We start from the raw sequence: 19,106 nt of genomic DNA on the forward strand, positions 1-19,106 counted from the left end.
GTGTTTTTTTCCAGTTCATGATAGTGCTCGGCATATTAAGATCTTTGTATGGCCTTCAAACGATGCCTAAAAATAAAACAATTCACTTTCCGAACGATAACTACTCTCCACTTTTCCGCTTACTCTTTTTTTTTCTTTTTTTTTTTTTGGGCAAGCGCTTAGAACTCATAGGTTTCTAATGTAGAACAAAAATCTGATTTGACGTAGTTGGGATTGCTAGCAAACTGGTTGGCGTCTGACAAGGGTGGTCCCAGCAGTGTCCACCTGCTTCCTTGCTTTCCCCTTCCCTGCTTCCCTGCACCATTCCCCATGCTACTCCCACCGTCGTTCCAGCAATACCCGTCGAATGCACTCGGCAAGAGAACTGCAGAGCGCTTGTGCCCACGTATCTTAAACTGATGGTTCGGTACCTACATTTTTAGCAAGCTGGCTTATTAAACTCTTCTTTAAGTCTGATACTGTTCCTCCTGTCTCATAGATCTTGCATGCGAAATGAATTTTTTTATCATGGTTGGTTATTCCACAGATTTAAAAAATTATGAGGGAAAATTGTCCTCTCCAGTTACCTTATCTTAGCCTCACGTCTCCAATGCTCTGCCAAATCCTTTCACAGTATTGTATCTCCTATGTCATCTTCACCTAATTCCCCTTTCGTATCTGTAACACTATTTTTAGATTTTTTTGTGTTGTGTAGCACTTCCACATATTTTCTCCCAGTTTGCAGCCTTCCATAGTTTTCTTAGCACTGGCTTTCCATCTGAGCTTGTAATGTTTTTTGCAGCTGTTTCTCTTTTCATCATAGCTTTCTTTAATTTTCCTATGTGTGGTATCTGTATTTCCCATTGCCGTGTCTGCTCCTACAGCTTTGCATTTATCTTCTACATATTCCTGATTTGCCGTTTTGCTTATTGTCTCACCCTAATTTCTTATGATGTGTATTTCCTTCCTCTTCTACTTTTGCTGGATTTTTATATTTGCCTGTAGTCAGTTAAATTCAGCCTCGCCGCCAGTTATCTGTAGGCTACTCAATGCTTTGCAGTCTTCACTATTTCATTTCTCAAAGCTCCCCATTCACCTTCTTACGTATTCCTTTCCGCTGTTTCAGTCAATAGTTGCCTCAACTCCCTTTGAACATTTCATCCATAAGCGGTTCTTTCAACTCTTACATTTCCCACCTTTCTGTAGTTTCTGCTGTTTTACGCTGCAGTCGGTAACTCAAAAGTTTTGGTCAGAGAGCAGAACTGCTCTTCGAAATCATTTTCTTTTCAAGCTTCGTCCAACAGATCAATTCCGTTATTGCAAAGGGCTAGCTATTTTTCCAACTTTGTTCCTGATTTGCAATGTTTGTATGAGAGATTATGTAAATCTATAGATAGCTTGTTACGTATACCACCACGATGTACGATGTACGGTGTGCCTCGTAGCAGACATGTTATGGTATTGCATGTTTGGGGGGGGGGGGAGGAGGGAACAGACAGTTTATGTTCTTTATGTACAATGTGATTGGCCAGCCGCGGTGGCCGAGCGGTTCTATGCGCTTCAGTCCGGAACCACGGGACTGCTGCGGTCTCAAGTTCGAATCCTGCCTCGGGCATGGATGTGTATGATGTCCTTAGGTTAGTTAGGTTTAAGTAGTTCTAAGTTCTAGGGAACTGATCTCCTCAGATGTTAATTCCCATAGTACTCCGAGCCATTTGAACCATGCAATGTGATTGACAACCACACAGCTGTTATGTAATAAAAGTAAACTGGGCCATTAAAGCAGGATCATATTCCTCCATCACCTGATGACGCACTCTATGAGATATGCATGTCATTCACAGCTTCTCTGTACTTCTTCTGTGTAAAAACTACCAGCTGTTTCTCTACTATTGATACCTTTTAAAATGTGAGTTACAGTGTTCGTTGGTCTCACTTTGGAAATAGTAAATATTTCCATTGATCAGTTCAGCAGGATTGATTTCTAGAATGCAATCATGTATTTTGAAATATGTAATATATCAGTTGCATTAAACTTCTCTTTGGAAGAATCCACCATTTTAATACAGGTGTGTTCTGTATTTAATAATTAATTATCAGGAAAGTTAATTGTATTCTTTTTATTGTTGGATGTACGGTTCGATTATATTGCCAAATTATTTGTGGTGAAATATCTATCCATTTACAAGACCTGTGAAGAATAAAATGCACTCGCATGGTTTTTATCATTCTGTTCAATCGTTCTACCATACTTGCTGTCATGTGGTTGAATGTTGAATAGTGGTGTATTCTGCACTGTTCCGGTACCAACTTGAAATATCTGTTATGAAACTCACCACTATGATCGATTTGACGGTTTACAGGATATAAATTCGTTCTAGGACGCAACAGTTTCTCCATAACCTATGGAACTTCCTTCTCCATTTTTGTTTTTGCAGGTCCATATCTCAGAGAATTTTAAATATGTATCAATGTCCTCTGAAATGTATACCCGTAAGATCTGCCTGCTATGAATCATCCAGATCTCAAATTTTAACGCATCTACACGGGAATGTTATGCATGTCAGTATTTATAGTTCGTGAACTACTAGCTCCATAATTATTCAATAATACGCCTTTCTTTAAGCTATGAAATAACTAATATGGTTTCATTCATGAGCTGATACCACGAGCATTTTTGACCATTCTATAATTTGTTGGGATGTATAGGGTGGTCCATTGATAGTGACCGGGCCAAATATCTCACAAAATAAGCATCAAACGAAATAACTACAAACAACGAAACTCGTCTAGCTTGAAGGGGGAAACCAGATGACACACACAAACACACACACACACACACACACACACACACACACACACACACACACATATATATATATATATATATATATATATATATATATATATATATATATATATATATATATATGTGTATGTATGTATTATGTGAACCAGGGCAGAAAAGGCAAAAAAACATTGAAAAGTTGCACAGTGAAATGTATTCACGATGCCAAATTGACTGATCGACATGCAGGCAAACCCAGACAATAAGTAGTTCATACTTGTTTACCAAGATCATTTAACAAAATTCGTTATTCTCCGCGATCTAACTTCGAAAAGAGCTGATGTAGCATTTCTTCTTTTGTTAATTTTTACCACCTTTGGTGCCCCAAGTATCCTTCGTTCTGATGATGGTAGAGAGTTTTGTAACCAAGTCATTCAAAGTTTATGTGGGTTGTGGAGTGTTGTAAACATAGTCCACGGGAAGCCGAGGCACAGTTAGTCTGAGGGATCAGTCGAAAGAGCAAATCAAGATATCGAAAATATGCTATCAACTTGGATGGAAACAAATGAAACTTCAGAATGGTCTGAAGGGCTGTGGTTTGTGCAAGCAATGAAAAGTAGAGCTTTTCACGATGGGATCAGATGCTCACCATATGAAGGAATGTTTCAATGAAAATGGGCATTGCGATCTCAGTTGTTCCACGTGATTTGATAAAAAATATACACACTGAAGAAGATTTGCAAACATTGTTAAACATCACTTCCACTGACTCACAGGAAATTGAAAATGACGGCCAAGGAATTGATGCCAGTGAATGAAGTACTGTAACAGAAGGAACAGAGGTAGAAAAGGCGTCTGCAGCAGGTGAGAAGACAGAGATACAGCATTTGACGACAGTTAACAACGTGACACCGGCACCAGCTGATGGGTGTGACGAGACGCTGACAACTTCCAACAGTGGTAATAAACTGAAACGGATCTGAGAAGCTGCCAAAGACGGTCTTCAGGCAGGCAAAGAAAATGGAAGCAGGCTCATGTAACAAATTTCCAAAAACTTCAGTTGGACAAAATGTGAGAATTAATGTAACAGATGTAGACAGGGCAAAAACTGATGCAAAATCTGTAGCAGCAGTAGTGGTACCAAAGCTGGTGAACGTAAGTCAATGTACACTAGGAACCAATTTATACTGTGCAAGGAAAATTTTATCAACGTCGAAGAAGTAGCAAGAGAAGAAATTAGTCTATGGGAAGTGGTTGCCAAACAATCTTTTGTTGGACGACAAGAGTTCAAAAAGTGCAGTTGCTTAAAAAAGTGTTCCACTAAAAAATGCTTGTGTAAATCGTCTTCCATATTATGTACGAGGTGCATTCAAGTTCTAAGGCCTCCGATTTTTTTTTCTCCGGACTGGAAAGAGATAGAAACATGTGCATTGTTTTAAAATGAGGCCGTGTTCATTGTCAATACGTCCCAGAGATGGCAGCACCATACGGCAGATGGAATTTTACCACCAGCGTCGAGAATGAGAACTGTTTTAACTACTTAAAATGGCGACGTTTTCCTTACTTGAACAGTGTGCAATCAGTCGTTTTCTGAATTTGCGTGGTGTGAAACCAATTGAAATTCATCGACAGTTGAAGGAGACATGTGGTGATGGAGTTATGCATGTGTCGAAAGTGCATTCGTGGGTGCGACAGTTTAATGAAGGCAGAACATCGTGTGACAACAAACCGAAACAACCTCGGGCTCGCACAAGCCGGTCTGACGACATGATCTAGAAAGTGGAGAGAAATTTTTGGGGGATCGCCGAATAACTGTTGAACAGATCGCCTCCAGAGTTGGCATTTCTGTGGGTTCTGTGCACACAATCCTGCATGACGACCTGAAAATGCGAAAAGTGTCGTCCAGGTGGGTGCCACGAATGCTGACGGATGACCACATGGCTGCCCGTGTGGCATGTTGCCAAGCAAGGTTGACGCGCAACGACAGCATGAATGGGACTTTTTTTTCGTCGGTTGTGACAATGGATGAGACGTGGATGCCATTTTTCAATCCAGAAACAAAGCGCCAGTCAGCTCAATGGAAGCACACAGATTCACCGCCACCAAAAAAATTTCGGGTAACCGCCAGTGCTGAAAAAATGATGGTGTCCATGTTCTGGGACAGCGAGGGCGTAATCCTTACCCATTGCGTTCCAAAGGGCACTACGGTAACAGGTGCATCCTACGAAAATGTTTTGAAGAAAAAATTCCTTCCTGCACTGCAACAAAAACGTCCGGGAAGGGCTGCGCGTGTGCTGTTTCACCAAGACAACGCACCCGGACATCGAGCTAACGTTACGCAACAGTTTCTTCGTGATAACAACTTTGAAGTGATTCCTCATGTTCCCTACTCACCTGACCTGGCTCCTAGTGACTTTTGGTTTTTTCCAACAATGAAAGACACTCTCCGTGGCCGCACATTCACCAGCCGTGCTGCTATTGCCTCAGCGATTTTCCAATGGTCAAAACAGACTCCTAAAGAAGCCTTCGCCGCTGCCATGGAATCATGGCGTCAGCGTTGTGAAAAATGTTTACGTCTACAGGACGATTACGTCGAGAAGTAACGCCAGTTTCATCGATTTCGGGTGAGTAGTTAATTAGAAAAAAAATCAAGGGCCTTAGAACTTGAATGCACCTCGTAATTCAAAATGCCACAATAGTCAGCCTTGTTGTAACAAAAATTAACGTTCACAAGGTAAGATTTTTTTTGCAACATTTTTCACCAATATGGAATATTGCTCATTATAATCAAATTGGAATCCAAGAATGTTTATAATACATAAATTTACAATAAATACAAACTATTTCAATAAATTGCTAAGCAAATTTTTTTAATGAATATGGTTTTACCAGTTGCTATGAGTATATCCTAAAATTTACCAACTGCTCTTCTTAAAAGTTCGAAATCTATGCATATAATAAGAAATTTTGGACTTTTACCACACCGTGATGGTAAGTCTTAGGTTTCACCAGTTAATTCTAGGATTTGCCAATCATCTTACTTTTACTGTAAAGTAGATATAAATATATATATATATATATATATATATGTGTGTGTGTGTGTGTGTGTGTCTATATGTATATATGTATATATTTATATTGCAGAGATTGATTCTTTACTATTTTGTTCTGAATGTAGACACCAGTGCTACGTAATCCTCTAATGCTAATGTAACAGTCTTTTTCCACTTCGCGCTGTTTGCAGTTTGGTTACTTCTCTACTGGCTTCCTTAGTCAGTATACGTTAGTCATAGCTAATAATTGAGCATACATTTATAAATATCTCTTAAATACTTGTCAACGTCTCAAATTTTTAAGACTATTAGATTCAGTAAAGAAAGTGTTCTTTCAAATTCCCTAACATCAACACGTCTTGCATGCTTTGTTATACTTATAGATCAAGTATCCAGCAATTATGGTTTCACCCATTTGATTCTATATATTTTATGTATCTTAGTAGCGCTGTATTGGTTAATGAGATCACCAATAGTATCATCATCTTCTTCGCCTGCATCCAGCTTCTTGATTGCCTGAGAAAGTCATTTAAGTGTTTCAATTACAGGTTTAAATGGCTCTGAGGGAGAATGATCTTGTTTCAACATTCCAAACCTTAGCAACCATAATTTTAAACAGCCTCCTGAGCCTCAGTGATTTTGCATTTCGCCAATATGTAGTTGCATACTGTAAAAGCTTTGAGGTAGTGTACAACACACATAGTGTTATATTTGTAACATATGATTTCTTTTCAGTTTCATGCCCTTAATGCTCCTTTTGTATCCAAGTTATATATTCCTAATACATTTATCAATACTTTATTTTACAGATAACCTACCGATTACCTTTAACATGATCCTAATGCTCTTTTTGTAGCCAAGTTTATATTCCTAATATATCTCTCTTCAAGCATCTATGTCCTTGATACTTTTTTTGATACTTTCTACTTGAACATTTATGCCAGTGATGCATTTACTAATGCTTTCGGGATAGCCATGCGGTCTAGGGCGACTTGCCACGGTTCGTGCGGCACCCGTTCAGAGGTTAGAGTCTTCCCTCAGGCATGGGTTTGTGTGTTGTCCTTAGTGGAAGTTCGTTTAAGTTAGATTAAGTAGTATGTAAGCCTAGGGACCGATGGCCTCAGCAGTTTGGTCCCATAGCAACTTACCACCAACACCACAAAAAAAAAACAATGCTTTCTTCTTGGGCAATTTTATCTGGATACTTTTACTGATGCTTTCTTCTCGAACATTTATATCCCTAATACTATACATCCTTCTCAGTTGCTTGTATCCTCAGTACTTTTGCGGATATTTTCAGGATGGAGTACTTTCATAACTTCCTTGAAGCTAGCTTATTGGTTGTCTTTCGCTTGCTCTCGAATCTTAAATTTGAAAGATGCTCAGTCTTCACATAATTTATGTTAATATGGTGATCAGCAATCTCAGAACTTCACTAAACCAACCCAGAACGGCTTTCAATTTTTGTAATACAGCTTTTAAGATTTTCATTACTTTTTCAGTTTCCCTACAGTGAGCTTTAAGTTTCAGTTTGACATTTGCATCATAACCTCAGAATGAATGCATGACATGTGAGTGAATTTGTCCATAATGTAATTAATAATGATGCAGTTACTTTTTATACAGACACCATATATATCAGTTGACTGGTCCATAACCCAGTCTGTTCATATGTTAAGTGGTATGATGTTTCAAGTTTTCCAAATGCTTGTTTCAGGTTTGGTATCAACATATTGAGTTGTTTTGCATACATCTAGAAGACTATTCAGTAATTCAGCTCTCTAGGCTGAGTACATCTGCTAAGTGGAACTGCACTATATGACCATATCCTCCCTGGTTTGCAATATACCGATACAACTATGTATTGGTACATCATATTTTTTAAAAAACCTGGAAATTTCGTTCATATTGTCCTTCATTTAGTTTTCTTGTTTTATCAATAACCAAAAAAACGAGTACTCTACGTGATTCCAGAAATCCCCAAATAAGGTTATAAATTCAGTGGGCATCATGTCAGTACCTAAATGTGCTTGATAAATATGACTTAAATTCATATTGTCTTGTTTGAAAGCGATAATGAGGTTTGTATTATCCCTTATGGATTCCTTCAGAGTCCTAGCGCATCCATGACTCAAATGGAAGATGTCTACTGACTTATGATGACCGAAACGGACATGTTTCCGCACTTGATCCTGATTTTTCACAACAACATCATCAAATACACATACAGCGTTCAGCTTTTTCTGACAGTGGCATTAGCTACTTTCACTGTGTATCATATAATAGCTGGTGCTTGAGCTGAAATAATGCCTTTGAAAATGTTCAAAGCGAATTTCATCTGGACCTGTTAGCAATGATATAACGTTCTCCTTGGCGCAGTTTGATGGACCTTCTATTATTGAGCATATATTGTAAGGTAGGAGTGTTCCATTCTACTTCTCCTCTTTTGCAGTAGTATTAGAGGAGCCGCCAAGTTACACGCAGTCTTTGTGACTGGTGTGTATTGTTCGCTCACCACTGGTGATGATTATACGTTTACCTTAGCTCATCAGGGACTGTACATGGTAAAAAATTTATACATTTGATTCTTACACCTTTTTAGGTTCCACACGTCAGTCGGTAAAAGCGGAACCCTTATAGGATCACTTGTCTGTCCGTAAGTCTGTCTGTCCGTCCGATTGCTCAAACTACTTTTTCTCAGGTAAGGGTAGATGTATTAAGCTGAAATCTGAGTCACATATGAAGTTCTATGGCGACTCGTTGATGTAAAAAAGAGAAGCTTCTAAGTGAATGCAGTCAAAGGATAAGACCACTTATGCCACACGTTTTTATACTGTCAAAATCACTCATCAAAACCTAGAAGGTACTGGCTGTTGACCTAGGGCCGTGAAATTTGGCAAGAAGCCGTTTTACACTACAACCAAAGGAAAAAATGCGAAAATGGCTCATTTGTAGTTAAACCACACGAAAAGTTTGTCATACTGTCTGTCTGCCTGTCTGTCTGCCCAGCCATCTGCTAAGACTCTTTTTTGTCAGGAATTCTGAAATTTATTTCAAACACTAAGGCCTCTGGCCCATTGCTGGGATAGTAAATGGTACCTTCTCAGTCAATCCAATCGAAATGTATGGCTACGTACGTCACATATTTTGACAGTCACAAACTCGCAGTCGTCAGTACCTAGAGGGTACTTATCATTGTCCTAGAATCATGAAATTTGACTCGAAGCAAGGTTTCACAATACAGCCAAAAGACAAATTTCTGAAAATTTCCAATTCTTTATTATATCACAGGAGAAAAGTTTTTTGTCGTTTGTTACCAGTCTATCAGTCCATTTGTCAAGATCCCCTTTTCTCAGGAAAGGTTAGTCATATCAGGCTGAAATTTATCCCACGTACCAAGATCTATGGTTTCCTGGCGGTAGAGTAAGCGTTAGCTTCTAAGTTAATTCAATTATAGGCATTTATGTCATCTGCATACATACTCCGCAAGCCACCGTATGGAGCTTGGGAGAGGGTACCCTGGACCACAACCAGTCGTTTCCTTTCCTGTTCCTCTTTCAGACAGAGTGAGGGAAGAATGACTGCTACATTCATTCATCTGAGTCTTAATTTCTCGTATCTTATCTTCGCAGTCCATGCACGAAATGTGTGTTGGCAGAAGGAGTATCGTTCTGCATATATATAAAACTCACTCATCAAATCCCACAGGGTGCCTCATGTTGACACGGAATCATGAAACTTGCCAAAAATCGAGCTTTCACAGTACATCCAAGGGAAGAACCCGACAAATTGTCAACCTGTAATTGCATCACACGAAACAAAATTTTTATCATTTGTTATCAGATCGTATGTCTGCCCACCCATTTGTTAAGAGCTTTTTTTCTCACGTGTGGCTAGATGTATCAAGCTGAAATAGATGTAACATACTGAGGTTCATAGTCCTTTGGTGGTATAAACATCTTAAGTTTCTATGTAAATGCAATCAAAAGATGCGAGCATTTATGTCACACGTTTTGATACTCACAAACTCACTCATTAAAACATGTAGAGTACTTCCCCTTGACATAGAATCGTGATATTTGGCAAGAAATACTTGTTATCTATAAGAAAAGGAAGATAATCAGAAAATTACGTATTTGTAATTATATCACACGAAAAAACTATTTCTTTTGTCTATCCGTTTGGAATCCCTGGGACCAATATGTTATGAGTATCAGTGTCCATAAAAGATAGAAATCGTGGAGATCCTCGATTCCCGGAAATGTCACTTTTGTGTCGAGGATTTTTGAAAAATAGCACTGGGTGGAAGTAATTGTTCAACATCATTATCACACTAACGTGTTTATTGTCACCGCCATCTAAACCATTTGTCAAATTAAATGGCACAGGGATATGATCGCTATACATCATTTACCTTACCAGCAAAAAAAAAAAAAAAAAGTTTTCCACACATATATTCTGATACATTCTGTTATGATCAGCATCATCATCAAAATATTTACAAAATCGTTTTCTGTTTATTGCATTGAGGGGACAACTGATGCTGTACGTTTTGACATGTACACACTTTCAGAGTTCTTACGAAACTGGGAAACCCTATAAAATGACTTTTATCTTAACAATATGAATATTTATTTATTGTTTGGAGAGAGAGAGAGAGAAAGAGATTGATTTTGATTGAGACTTTACTTTAAATTGTAACTGGTACCTAAATTTTGGTTGCTGCCTCCTTAAATGATCAGCTTCTGCACCAGTTGGTAACGTATTATAATTTGGAGGAAGTTATTGTTCTTTAAGATTTAAAGTACGACTCTGTTGGTTACTTGCCCGTATTGCGGATACCTTTAAGCCCAAGTTTTCGTAGCTTATCATTCCTAAGGGACCAGTGTTGTAAGTAAATAAGATCAAACAGCATCTGTTTTTCGTAAGAAAAGGAGACTGCTTGACACACAAACTTCCTTCAAACTACACGTCCTGCTACATCAAAATTGGTCAGTGGAGTTCAACACCATAGTATTGTACAAGAACATAATCCAGTTACTGTAATTAAGAAATTATGACAGGTTGTTATGTATTGAATGAAAATTGTAGAAAATGCATATCTTTTCCTGTATTTTAGTGAACTTTGTACACCTACAATTCTGTCGATTGATAGACGGCGACGACAATGAAGTTCACCTTCTTTTCCAAAAACAAGATATTTCTATTCTTCAGTTCCAGAAAATTTGTATACATAAATGTCTGGCAACGCTTACATATACTTTACTCGGTTTTATCACTAAAATATCAATTTTCATTAAATGTAACAATACGTTCTGAGCGACGGCCTAGCAACACGCCCTCTTTCCACAAGATACAGGTTAACAGCCCTCTTTTTTTAATAAACCAATTCTCTCTCTCTTTTTAATTTTAATTTTTATTTTTATTTTATTTTATTTTATTTTTTGAGTCCATATTCAAAGATTCACAACTACTATCGTTGGGAGGATTGCGCGCTAAAGAGTTTCTTGCTGTCCAGCTGCGATTCACTTGGTATTTACATACATTACTGAGCTTCTCAGAATAAAATTAGGCACAAATTAGTTTAAAAAAGGGCAGTGAGGCTCACATAACATTACAACCACTATTTCAGCTATTGTTCATAAATATCATTTGCAAAGTGTGTAACTTTCAAATACAAAACATACAGATATACTGTATCTCCATATCTCCGCTTCAGTTATAAAACGAAAATTCACAAGGAGCTATAGCCATTTCATTGCTACCACTCATGTTGTCATCCTATACACTATTGAAAAATAAATAAGGTTTTGATACTTGACACCAAATCTGATAAATGTAGAGTGGTGGTGTTAGCTATTAACTAAATGTTGACCAAGAATGTACGGGCTCTGGACTCTGAAACACCTTTCAATACCCTGAACTCATTCATTCAGCCACTGCTAAAGATGTTGATGTTTTCATGAAATCTGCTAAGCCCGTCGTCCTAAATATTCTGTAACAAGTCATTCCTGAATATGTAACAGTACTGCAAGTGGAAGACTATGGATTCGATGACTGTATGTAAAGTGTTAATGCTTATTATGCATTCCAGTGGCTTAAATCTAAAACTATGTGTAAAATGCTTTTTGAAGTACTCTTCTGCAAGTATCACAATCATTTGAATGCAATTGGTTGTTATTTGTTTCCTAATTGAACTTGTGCTCTTTTTATGTGGAACTTCATGCGGCTTTCACAAGTTACCTTAAGTGTTTCAGGCATGAATGTTCTTTTAAGCATTATGACCTGAATACACAATGTCAATTTGATAGACCTCCTCCATTAAACCGCTCTGTGAGGGTTGAAAAAAAAATCAATTTTTCATTGTAATATATATTTTTCTTATTACATTATGTAGGAATGAGCAGTCACTATAGCTTAGCCATTTGTGCGATGGTAATTACTCTTTTTTAGAAACCTGTGTTTATGAATCAACTGCCTTACCGACTGAGCTACGACTATGCCTTACTGACTGAGCTACAATGACTGTGCATCTATATAAACATTTAGAATAATAACTGAGATGATAAAACATCTTAGAGTTCTGTAAGAAATATCATAGTCAGCTGACGATATTTTCCCAATAATTGTTTTTAATTGTCAGTAGTTCAGCATGTACTGTACTTAGAACTACTGAAACAGGAACTGCCATGCAGGGCACGATAGCCAGTCCCCTCCTGGTTGTGAGATGCAATCTGCATATACACATTATCCTCTGCTGGCCAGCCCCTCATAAGATGGCACGTACCTGATGCTAGTGAGATGTCAGATGGCAAGATGCTATCAGTCAGCCTCTCATGGGCGAATGTTCACGTACTTGGTCGATGTGGCTACAAAAGCATTGCTGGACAGGGTGGCCACACTCATGCCCTGCGAGGTCAGTGGTGCATTGGGACTGTGCCTATTACACCAAAATAATTTCGCTTGGTGGACCTGTATGATATTTCACGTATCTGATGTTACAGAGACTGCCACCTTGGATTGCCATCAGGGCTAAGGTGCAATATTATGATTAATTGGGAGCTCCACAAGACCAAATCATTAGCCTTACTGTGTCCTTTGTAATTTGCAGGGCATAAACCACTCATTTGTTCTGTATCATGTTCCCCTTACAGGAGCATCCCTTTTAATAGTTTCCATTGTATGTCGCAGGAAAGGCGTTCTGGTAAACATTCAGATCCCACCAGTAACCCTAAGCAATAAGACAATGACTCAGTTCCACAAATGGGACAAGTGACCTAGAAGGGTGAAGTCAGTGGAGGGTTATGGGTAGGGGATGGGGGAATAGACCTGGAAACAATGAAGACTGTACCACAACTCTCAATTTCCCCTTACTATCCATTGATACTAAGATCTTCTGAATGTCCGCTGCTGCTGTTTCTTCTCTCTGTGAGTTGCATGGTTTAGTTGTCCTGAATGGAGTTTTTTAAAGCTTGCATTTTGTGTTAAGCGACTTGTCATTTATTTTGTTATATTTAGGTACAAAAATTTCTTGAGATTTTATACTGCTTACTGTATAACGTATAGGATGCATGTGGTTTTGTACATTGCATATAATGGTTATAGAGAAGGTGAAACCCATTATTCTTGCAATGTTAAAACGATAGAAATTCTCAATGGAACAACAAGTCGATTAGCAGTCTTTGAAACATTACTAATTCGACTCAGTGAGCAAACAGGTTTTCAAGATTGATTCTGGAACTATGTTAAAATTCAATACCTCTATTCTACCGCCGGTTTTGAAAGCAACGTTACAAAGACATGGCCTAGAAATACTGTATCATGTGGGACACTTCATGATTGCAATATAAGACCTATAGAAGGAATTGTCTAGACTTGCAGGAATAAATAGGGACGCTTATACACTCACTGCTGAGCGCCTGTAAGCTCCAAAAACATACAGGAATAAAGAAGTCAGAAATTTATTCAGACTTTTTTTAATGTTCATAGAATAGGATTCGTATATTTCTGATTAATCGTTTTTTTGTGGATTTGAGGATTCGTCATTTTTTATAATGCTCTTCGATTGTTTACCGCACTAATAGCAACAGAGATGCACCAGTCAGTTGTCAATGAATGTCCCATCTTCTGGACTCGGTGGTATTCTGCTGATGAGCGTAGACTGTCTAATGAAGAGATTCTAGTTCATGAGAACATACACCAAAGGATGTGGCCAGTGATTTGGCGTATGTAGACTACGGATTTTTGAACTGCAGTTGTGTTCCACACTCTCACTGTAATAATTTACTTCTAAAAGCTCTGGACTATCTTTCGTACTACTGTTGACAGAGCAGACTGTGATGTGAAACACACCTGTGATCGAATGGGACTCTACCAGTAAAATATCGCAATTTTCCTGGCAAGAGTGCAGCTCTTTACAGAGGTGCGTAACTGCCCCTTCTGGAAGAATGAGAGTGCCGCCCTTGGATCACAATTCCGACACTCAGCGGACGGGGTCACAATTCCGACAGTCAGCGCCCTGGGGCACTGTCGCTTTCATCAGCGTCGTGACCCCCGTCGTCAAACGGCCGGTCGGTCCAGCGCGGCCACGTCTTGAGGAGCGAGAAGAGCGCGCCGCCCGGGCTGCTGGTGGTCGCGAGCTGGCAGTGGCCCACGACGCGGTAGTCCTGCGTCAGCACACGTCTGCGCTCCGCCTCGGCCAGCAGGTAGGGCAACGCGTCCAGAGCCGGCGATGCCGGCAGGCGCCTGCAGAAGGTCCCCAGCAGCGCCACGGCCAGGCAGCGGCGGCCACTGCCATCGTCTGGAGCGTCCAGTTCCAGGTCTGGCTCCAGATCTCCACCGAGCCCCAGGCTGAGGTCTGCCGCCAGCTCCCAACCGCGTCCCTCGTACACGGTGCCAGACGGTGCCACCACGAAGTGGAACGGCAGGTCCGCCCGACCACGGCACTGCACCTCAAAGTCTTGTAGGCTGCGCACCTGACGACGCTCACCCTCCACGCTCGAAGGCTCCTTCGTCCCCGTGTGGCCTGTGACAACACAAACAACATCGGTTAAGTCTTTTTGAATGATAGGTTTGCATGTGATGTGTTATAGACAGTGAGTCAAATAGTGAGACTGTTAAAAAAAATGGCTCTGAGCACTATGGGACTTAACATCTATGGTCATCAGTCCCCTAGAACTTAGAACTACTTAAACCTAACTAACCTAAGGACAGCACACAACACCCAGCCATCACGAGGAAGAGAAAATCCCTGACCCCGCCGGGAATCGATCCCGGGAACCCGGGCGTGGGAAGCGAGAACGCTACCGCACGACCACGAGATGCGGGCAAGTGAGACTGTTCACTCGCCCTCACAATGGACAGCACCACGTACACTACTTTTCATGAAAATCGCAACACCAAGAAGGAAACATATGATCTTTTTATTGGGGGGAGTCATCAGTTCAGAGAAATCTGTTTGTCACCCGGGTGACTATGTTAAGCAATAAATATGTAGACATTAAGAATAAAGATGTATAATGTTCAGAAAGTTCGTTTCATTTAAAAAGCTTTAATAGTTTTCACCTATAAAATTCGGAGGCATTTCTCTTCAGCACGCCCTCATAGATGAACAGTGTGGCGAATAGGATGACCAGAAATATGAAACGGTTTGCTTTTGGTGCTGCAGCGCTTAAGAAGGTGTTGTCTTGAGTGGCTACAGGAGGGTACAAGACGAATTGGGTAGACTTCCTATTTGGTGTGATAAATGGCAGCTTGGTCTAAATGTGGGAGAATGTAAATTAATAATGATGAGTAGGGAAAATAATCCTGTAGTTGAAATCTGGTTTCGCAGGATAGAGCGGATCAGGTTGTGGTTGTGGAGGGGGCCGTAATCAGTTACTGTTAGTTGCACAAAACACACAAACGTACTTTTCTTAAGAACCACTTAATTACACATTGCCTTAAAAGGATGAAATTAAAACAATACATCTGGTTAAGAAAACTTGCAATACCTCCTGGGAAGAAGGCCCAAAACCACACCAAAAACAAGAACAGCTGAAGGCCTGAACACAAGTTATAAAAATTTCTTTAAAGAATACATGCGGCTGAAGGCATTACTTAAAAAAAAAGAAACTTTCACGTAAATACTTGGTTGAAGGCCACACACAAGACATTGAACAACTTAGGGCTTAGGGCATGGATAGCAAGAATTTCAGATAGAGCAAATTTTTAAAACAATTAGTTTCAAACAAATCAATTTTAAAAATTTAAATTTAAGGCGGCTGAAGACCTTATCTTAAAAAAATTTCACCTGAAAGCTCGGCGTAAGGCCACACACTAGGCACTGAACAAATGGTTCAAATGGCTCTGAGAACTATGGGACTTAGCATCTGTGGTCATCAGTCCCCTAGAACTTAGAACTACTTAAACCTAACTAACCTAAGCACATCACACACATCCATGCCCGAGGCAGGATTCGAACCTGCGACCGTAGCAGTCTTGCGGCTCCGGACTGAGCGCCTAGAACCGCGAGACCACCGCGGCCGGCTAGGCACTGAACAAGTCAGAGCTTAAGACCTGGATAACAAGAATTTCAGGTAGAATAAACTTTCAAAATTAAGTTTTTAAACAAATCAATCTTCAAATTTTAGTTTAAGTTGGGTGAAGGCCTTATTTTAAAATTAAAACAAACTAAATTAATAGACAGCTGACGAAATCGCATAGTACATCAGACTAAAATGAAAATCACAATGTAAAACCAACAGAACAGTGGTGCTCAGAAGTGTTCCAAAGATTGGCCTAAAGATGTAGCTCTAATTTAAGGTGTGAGACAGGAAGCCAAGAATAAGGTTAAATAATCGGATCGCAACCCGACCCAGGAACGGCTGAAGGACCAACCAACAACCTAATCAGTTCCCTTCCGCCCAACCAAAGGTACGATAATGGAAAATATCAGCCGAGGACGAAGATACTAGCCGCACTACATCTTCAGAATTGGCATCTAAAAACAGCCAATGCACAATAACCATTCTTAAGAAAAAAATATGAACAAACAACTAAAAGCCTGTGAAACTACACGCCGTGCTGTGCAGCGTCAACAGGGTGAGGAAAACACACTGCCAGAAAACTACGCTAACGACCAAGGCAGGTAACAGGGGCGTTGATGGCCACAAGGAAGAAAATACCACTGGTGCACTTTACTGATAAGTAACAACCAATTTAATAGTTAAAGACCTTACAGGAAGACAGCTGCAAAATTTCGCCGACTCCAACACACCATACATTGCTGCTAGCCGGTATGGCCCAGGAAGCAACAACTAGCAATGAACGAAGAGATGTCACAGCAGTTGAGGTTTCATAACAGGTTAACTGATCACTCAACTTCAGTGTACAGGTTGAGTGGGCAACGAACTTTGTAGCTCTCGCAGCTAGTACCTCACAATCCGTACGAGCATGCATGCTTCCAGCGGTCCCGGCCTGACCTCACGCTGTGGAGACTTCCTGACTGCTCTGTCCCAACCGACCGACTCCACACACAGCACACACAGCAGTCAAACCAAAGATGGTACAGCACTACCAGTCTCGATAAGCACTGCTGCTGCCACTGATGGAGGCAAGTCAGCAACTCGTTAGGGTAGTAACTCAGGAAGAAATAAGATGCCACCCGATTACAACAAAATGCCAAAGAACAAACGGCATGAACGCGAGCTGGCCACGGCTCAATAGTGCTCGAATACAGTATTATTGTTGTGCTGTTTGACACAATCACATCTATTAAATATCTGGCCGTAACGTTACAGAGCGTCATGAAATACACCGAGCATGGTCGGCTGTAGGGAAGGTAATTGGTCGACGTCGGTTTACTGGGAGAATTTAAGGAGAGTATATGAGTAGCTCATCTGCTAAGGAGATCGTGCATAGTCAACTGGCGCAACCTATTTTTGAACACCATTCGAGTGTTTGCGATACCCACCATGTTGATTAAAGACAAACGTTGAAGCAATTCAGAGGCGTGCTGCTATATGTGTTAGCAGTAGCTTCGATCAACACGCGACCATTACGGAAATCAAATTTAACGCCAATGGAAATCCCTGGGGGGATGAAGACATTCTTTTCACGAAACATTGTTGTGAAAGTTCAGAGATCCGGCATTTACGTCGCACTGGACAACAATCTTACTGTCACCAACATACACCTCGCGTCAGAACCGTGAATACAAGATAAGAGTAATCACTGCCCGTACGGAAGCATATAGATAGTCGTTTTGCCCTCGCTCCATAAGCGAGTGAAACAGAAAAGGCAATGCTGTTGCACACCGTATGATTGCTTGCGGAGTATGTATGTAGATGTATGTGATGATAAATAAATGTAAATGTCGTGTGACTAGGGCCTCCCGTCGGGTAGACCGTTCGCCGGGTGCAAGTCTTTCGATTTGACGCCACTACGGCGAAATGCGTTTCGATGGGGATGAAATGATGATCTTAGGACAACACAACACCCAGTCCCTGAGCGGAGAAAATCTCCGACCCAGTGGAGAATCGAACCCGGGTCCTTAGGATTGACATCTGTAGCGCTGACCACTCAGCTACCAGGGGCAGACTATGTGAAGATGAAACTATTGAAATTAAGTCCAGAACATTGACGTAAATTCTGGTGATCCGAAGTCACGTTTCCTTCCCTGGACGCGAAATAGTTGTGGTAAGAGTTTCTTTCACAATCACAGTTGGAATTGTTTGCCACCTCTTAGAGCGCATCTGTACGTAAAAGAACGCGACAGGAAAAAGTCGGCCATGGAGTCTGCCAAATTATCAGAACTCAGAAATAATAAGCTCGACCGTCACGCTTCAGTCTTAGTTGAACCGCCTGTCGAATGCTGTTCATAGAGCTCTGGCTAATATGCTTTCTGTATCGTTATTCCAGAATAAGAAATTTGGAACGAAGCAAAATGCAATCTGCTTTTTGATAGACATTTCTCCATTATTATCAGTTATCGAAAGAGGACTACGTCCTGTCATATTATGAACCGTGCAAATGTGCTATACTTACAGATGACAACCATCCGGACAGGACAGTCCAGCTTCGGGATTGCCTCTGCCGGGGGACTTGCCAGCCACTGATCTCGCGATACCACATACAAGTCTTGCAGACCTGAAACAAGTACAGTCACATTGTCACTGCATCCAATCATTGTACAGACGTGAACAACACGTATCCCACACTCCGATAGTATTCCTGAATTAGTACGGAGATGACTATCAAAGGCGACATTACTGTTGAGCTCTGCTATACAATGCTACGCCCAATTC

The 19,106-nt window shown here is 40.4% G+C and overlaps 1 protein-coding gene across 1 annotated transcript in view; it reads right to left on the bottom strand.

Annotated features, from left to right (window-relative positions):
• Positions 1-13,619: 13,619 nt before the first annotated feature.
• Positions 13,620-19,106, bottom strand: part of LOC126187786 (uncharacterized) — a 177,358-nt gene continuing 171,871 nt past the window's right edge. The window contains exons 7-8 of the mRNA XM_049929058.1: positions 18,847-18,948; positions 13,620-14,845 (exon numbers count right to left, since the gene is read on the bottom strand). Coding sequence (XP_049785015.1) covers positions 14,331-14,845; positions 18,847-18,948 — 617 coding nt within the window. The 3' untranslated portion in view covers positions 13,620-14,330. The remainder of the gene's footprint in view (positions 14,846-18,846; positions 18,949-19,106) is intronic.

Source organism: Schistocerca cancellata, chromosome 5 (assembly GCF_023864275.1).
Source record: "Schistocerca cancellata isolate TAMUIC-IGC-003103 chromosome 5, iqSchCanc2.1, whole genome shotgun sequence".
Lineage (NCBI taxonomy): Eukaryota > Metazoa > Arthropoda > Insecta > Orthoptera > Acrididae > Schistocerca > Schistocerca cancellata.